At 44.2% G+C, this 6,096-nt stretch overlaps 1 protein-coding gene across 1 annotated transcript in view; it reads right to left on the minus strand.

Moving 5' to 3' along the window:
• Nucleotides 1-6,096, minus strand: part of DSCAM (DS cell adhesion molecule) — a 440,753-nt gene that overhangs the window by 90,549 nt on the left and 344,108 nt on the right. The window contains exons 15-16 of the mRNA XM_029964757.1: nt 3,992-4,159; nt 238-308 (exon numbers count right to left, since the gene is read on the minus strand). Coding sequence (XP_029820617.1) covers nt 238-308; nt 3,992-4,159 — 239 coding nt within the window. The remainder of the gene's footprint in view (nt 1-237; nt 309-3,991; nt 4,160-6,096) is intronic.

The raw sequence follows: 6,096 nt of genomic DNA on the forward strand, positions 1-6,096 counted from the left end.
CTGGGCTGTTCCCCAGGGCTGGAGCAGCTCTGCAGGGGGGTCTCACCTGAGGGGGCAGAGGGGCAGAATCCCCTCCCTCAATCAGCCCACGCTGCTTTTGTTGGCAAAGGCATCTGCAACGACTCTCCCAAATAAAATAACTGAGGCACAGTTGTTATAATACTCCCCTCGATGGGACCTCTTTGAATGCACCCAGATCCTGTCAGATCCCACATTCCTGGATGTGTGAGCATTTACCTTCCAGGTGACTCGGATGCTTTGTGACGATATAGGCTCCAGCTGGACATCCTGAGGGGGACCATCAGGAGCTGGGAAGACAGAAGAGATGCATCAAAACTGGCCCCTGCAGCCCCCAGAATCCAGCACTTCACATGTCATGTCACCATCTTAACACTCAGTGTCACAGAGATTTGGACTGAGCCAATGCCACATGGAAACTTCATCCAACAAAAGCAGGGCCTGGCATCTTCCACATTCAGGTGTCACCCTGGCCAACAGGGAACCACAACACATGCTGAAACACAGCAAGCTGCTAAATAAAATAAGAGTGAGTAATAGTGGCTTTTCTTTTTTAGAGATACTCTCACGGTGCTGTTTCTGCACTGTAAATGGTGGAGACTTATTTTCAGCAGTCAGAAGCCTGTGGGTGATAAAAAAGCAGCAGAACCCATGTAAAGCAGGTGAGACAGGAGCTCCTAATCCAGCCTTCACCATGGTGCAAACTTTCCATTGGGATCCTAGAGAATGAGCACGCTCAGTCTAATATCAAGTATTTTATACACAAACCCCTGCACACTCTACCCCCTCCTCAGGGTAAGTATTCCAGCCAGGAAGTCGGACAGAAAATAACTGAGAAATGGGGAAAAAAAGCCCTGAGTCAGGAGAAGTTTTGTTTGCTCTCAGCACTTTGCCACAAGTGTGCACGACACTTTAGAGGTGAGTAAAAAAAGGAGGCCCTCAGTCTGGGGGGAACCTACTTGTCATCTGGGCAGCTACAAAGGAGATCAGGAATCAGCTGGGAATGAACAGGGAGATGTGAAGTAAATTGCTTGCTCAGCAAGGTAAATCATTGGAAAAGGGAGATCTGAGGAAAGGGATGGAGTCAGCTCGAGTTGCTGCAGAGGGTTCCCTTGATGCAGAATATGGCCTCAGTAAAAGGTATTAAATTAACTTTTAATAGCATGACAAAGGAAGTAAAGCAATAAAAAGGGTGAGATGGGGCTGTTAGAGGTGGAGCAGCAGTAAATGACAGCTGTGCTGAAAGGAACCAGAACATTTGGCTTTAACTGATGAAAGCAGAGAGGCAAAGAATACAGCCTATAATATGTTTAATTTATTAAATATGCCCTATTCTCTGTCATTCCTGACTGTCCTTCATATGGGAAATTTCCAAAGCTTGAAAGAACTTTATTTCCATTCCTCTTGCATTAATATAAAGGAAGGAGAAGAGCAAAAAGTCCACTGGTAAAAATGAGACCTCTATGAATTTTTTGAAGCCTGACCTTGATTCTGTCCCCCTGTTGACAAAAGTGAATGCCATTTCTCCAGGGTACATTATAATGCAGTGGAATTTGAGCAAAGCATTTGATCCTGAAAATGGCGTATAAAATGTGCCCCCTAAAATCTTGATTTTGCCTTGAAAGACCCCAAAAATTTTAACAGACCTGAACAGTTAACTGCTCCCAGCATTCCACGGTGAAATATTTAATAGGAAGTCATTTGTTTTACATACTTAATGTCACACAGAGTTTGCGGCAAGGACATAAAGAAAACCCAGATATCCCAGTTTCCTCTATTGATTTTTATATTAGGCAATGTCCATAGTGCTTCTTTTTCTCTGACAAGTGTTAGTGCAAGTGTGTATTTGCATCTGTTTTCCAACACGTGAGCTAATTTGGGCTGTATGGAAGAAAAGACGTGGTCTGCAAGCTTTGATGTCATGCCATTCTTAAATATCTTTTTTTCCACAGAGACCATTTATAGTTTTCTTTCTAATCAGGTCATTGCAATATGTGACACGCAATCTGGGCCCTTTACCAACAGCATGGTTGGAATTGTTTAGTTTTTATACTGTCTTTCTTGGACCTCTATTTTGTTCCCTTCTCATTACTTTGTCTCTCATTCTCTGCTCCCAGGCTGTTCTCAGTTTCCTGCTGTAAAGGCAGAGAACAGAAGTCAACAGTGATCAAAAAATGATGTTCTCACACGTTGCACATCACCTGAAATAAAATCCCAGGAGACAAACATCACATACCCTGCCTAAGCCTGACCTCCTCTCTCCCAACTCTTCCCTAGGTAGATCAGTGACTTTTGAATACAGTTCCACACTGCTGGTCTTTTCCTCCCAACAGAGGCTCCTTAAAAGACAGCAACAAAAGGATCATTTATTCTGAAACTTGGTTACAAAGAACTGAGCAAAATGTGATGTTAAGGTTCCACCCTGTTCAAGGGGAAGCTGTTTTTTTTTTTTTATTTCAAGGCCAGCTGCTGATCCTGACAACTTAATTATCAGTGAGGAAAAACTTGGCAAGTAAAAAATATTATAAGCATGGGTGAATGAGCATGGGAGAATAGATCCAAGACCCACCCCTGCACTTTGATGTATATGCACAAGGGAGGATGGGCACTTTGGGGCAACAGATGATGCTGGCTGGGAGAAGGATAGTCTGTTTTCTCCAGTGATTTCCCTATTTTCCTTGAACAAAGGAAGAGGAAAAACCCTGATCAAATGATAAATATTCTGCAAACAAACTTTTCACCGTGAGTAAAGCTGCTCACTGGAGGGTTTCCTTCCACTAGGGTGAAAAAAGAAATGAAGCTCATGTCTCCAGCTTTACACTGAGCCCTTGTGTCCTGTTCTTACTCAGAAAGCCCCTCAGAACCAAAACCACATTCTCCTGACAAAAGGTAGAGTTTCACTGCAGTAAATTCACCCACAGAGAAAAGGAGTGGGAGTTACACAGCTGTATTCACGTGAGCTGAACTGAAAATCGGTCACCAAGTGTTCAAACCCAAGACCAACACGAATCTTCAACAAGCAGGAGAGTTTTCACCACCCCAGCTACTTGCACTACAGTTGTCCTCTCTAAATCCCCAAAGAAGGAAGCATCTTTGGGGATTTATTTCCTGTTATCTTAGCATAAGATAACAGGAAAAATAAAATTGGCAAGACAAAAGTGATGCTTTCAAATATGAATGAGCAATTTCCCTGGTGACCAAGACTTTTCAGAGTAATTCCATCCAATTTCTAAGGATGTTGAAGCTACTTGTGTTACTCTCAGCACCTTTGTACAGTGTATATAATTGCAGTGTGTGCCTGCTATTTATGACCATGCAACATTTTCTTTTCTAACTGCTGAAACAGAGTAAAAATGCCCCCATACTCCTCCTGGGACAGAACCCTGCAATGATGTAGAAGAGTAAAAGGTTAAAGGTAAAATAAACAGTTGGATTTGATGGTCTTGGAGGTCTTTTCCAACCTAAATGACACATGGCAGCAAAGAACAGGGGGATGACAGTAACTGATGACAGCCAAATGACTCAAGTACAGAGATCAGAAGACTAAATGGTGGGTGGGTTGAGTGATGGAACATTCAGGAAGATTTGATTCACGTGGACCAACGTTCTGAAATGGGGGTAACTTAAATTAATTCCCTCTATTCACATCTGAGCATCCAAGGAAAGCCACAACACCCACAGGGGCGGGAACCACCACTAAAAATAGGATGTTGCTGCTTGAGCTGCCACACTGTAGACACAGGTGTGTTGTTTCCAGAACCACAGGCTGAAAATCTGGAGCACAATGTCTCCTTTGACCACTAGATGCCACTGAACTGCTTTAATCACAACCCTGCACCACGAAGTTGCAAAAGTCGCGACGGAACGACTCAGTATTGCCTCTGGTGCAGCTGCAGCATGCATTGTAACGATTCCTCACATCAAAGAGAGAGAATTCCCAGCACATTTTGGATGCCACAAGGCCAGGGCACACCTGCTTCATCCGTGGTGATGGTGAGCTCGTTGCTGGCCTCGCTCTTGCCGATGCGGTTCTTGGCGTACATGCGGATGTTGTAGGTGGAGGAAGGGTGCAGGTCGATGATGGTGGCCTGGTTTAGCTGAGGGGAAACGTCTTTGGTTCTCTGAACGGAATCCCAGGAGTCTGTTTAGCAAGAAAGTCGTGAGAAATCAGTAAGAAATATTAGAAAAACACAGACAAATAAATGATGTTAACGTGGCTGACACGAGCACGCAGTTAAAGCATCTCACAAACTCAGGGTTGCTGATTAGGGCAGAAAATGCCTCCTGGTGCTACAGGCAAACCCAGGGATCACCTTCCTAGACAGCACTCCTGACTGCTCCAAGTGGGGTGCTGTGACTCAGCTCTGGGGTCATCAGAAAATCCAAGGAAATAGCTACTCTTTGAGGAGGTGGTGAGAGGGGATTCCCTGGTTTTGTGAGTGTGCACATACTTGTGAGTGTGTACATACTTTTTACCTTTGCTACACTGGAATAACTGTGAAGAAGACCCTTCCAAAGGGATACTCACTGAGGGAGAAACTTGGTTGTGCTCCAAAAAGGAGGGGAAGTTTATTAATAAACAGGAGTGGCTGGTGACCTTTTTTGCTCTCTACAACTCCCTGACAGGAGGGGGGATCCAGGGGTGGGTCAGGCTCTGCTCCCAGGGAACAAGGGACAGGAGGAGAGAAAATGGTCTCAAGCTCTGCCAGGGGAGGGTCAGGTTGGACATGAAGAGGAATTTCTTCATTGAAAGGGTGGTCAGGTCTTGGCAGGGGCTGCCCAGGGAGGTTTAGAGTCCCCATCCCCGGATGTGTCCAAGGAAGGCCTGGCCGTGTCACTCAGTGCTCTGGGCTGGGGGACAAGGTGGGGATGGGGCACAGGGTGCACTCAATGATCTTGGAGGTCTTTTCCAACCTTAATGATTCCATGATTTTAATGGAGGGTCCTTAAACTAGCAGGGGTCAGTCAGAAGGTTTGATCCCAAACACCAGGAGCAAAGAGTGAGCACCAGCTTGGAGTACTTAGACACGGGGTTCATCACCCTCCAGGACTGGGGCCATTTCCCTGACTCATTTTAGGGTGCAAGAGAACGTAGAACCCTCTAAACTGTCTCTGTACATCTGCAAAAGGAGGAGCACATTGTTATTATTTGTGCTTACTATTCACCTGCCTGTTATGTTTTTAATAAATTATCCAGACATGTAACAGGAAAAAGGATGGAAACTGGCTAAACACAGCAACCCCTGTTTTCATCCCAGCATTGAATAGCTGAAAAAAACCCCAGACAATGTATCAGTTTAAAGCATCTTGATGTCTTTTGTGTGTTGCCATCCTTCATTTCTTCCTTACTGCAGGCGATGTTCCCCCTTTAACCTCTGCAGCATCCTGTGGGGATGTCACTGCAGGCTCCTGGGAGTGTTTTACACCCTGGGTCACTGTAGGCAGGACTGCAGGAAGCTCAGCAGGTGAGAAAGACTAGTTTAAAAATAGAAAGCTCATCCCAGATACAAAATATTTGCACAAACCATGTAAATTCTTTCGCTAAAAGATGTACAAGTTGTCACAATGACACGTCACCTGCACGCTGGGTGGTTACAGGGCCTGTTTGCTCACCCACGTGGCTTCATTTAAACAGGAAACATCCAGGAATCAGACATTGAAGTGATAGCTAAAATAATTTGAATATATTTTACCTTGAGTTTGTCACAGATTTCTCTGTGGGATACTTTCAGAAGCTCTAAAGGAATTATCTGCAGGCAGCGCTTCTACAACTTGCTCTCAGTTTGCTCCAACTTTACAGAATTTCTTAAAACTTCACAGAATTTTAACCAGCAGTTCCACTCCACTGAGTTAAATTTTATACAAGCACAGAAGCAAACTCCTGTCTTTAAAACTCCAAAAGGAAATTACTTTCAAAAAAAAAAAAAAAAAAGAAAAGAACTCCTTGGTACAGAGATTGTGTTAAATTTCCCTTGAGGATGATGAGAATTTCTTTTCATGTGGTTTGTATATTATCAGATTGCTGTGGCTTTCACTTGGTTGTTCAAAATACTGACCCCTGATAGGCCTCTAGTACAT

This window comes from Manacus vitellinus, unplaced genomic scaffold, assembly GCF_001715985.3.
Source record: "Manacus vitellinus isolate BGI_N305 unplaced genomic scaffold, ASM171598v3 scaffold_7_pilon, whole genome shotgun sequence".
NCBI lineage: Eukaryota > Metazoa > Chordata > Aves > Passeriformes > Pipridae > Manacus > Manacus vitellinus.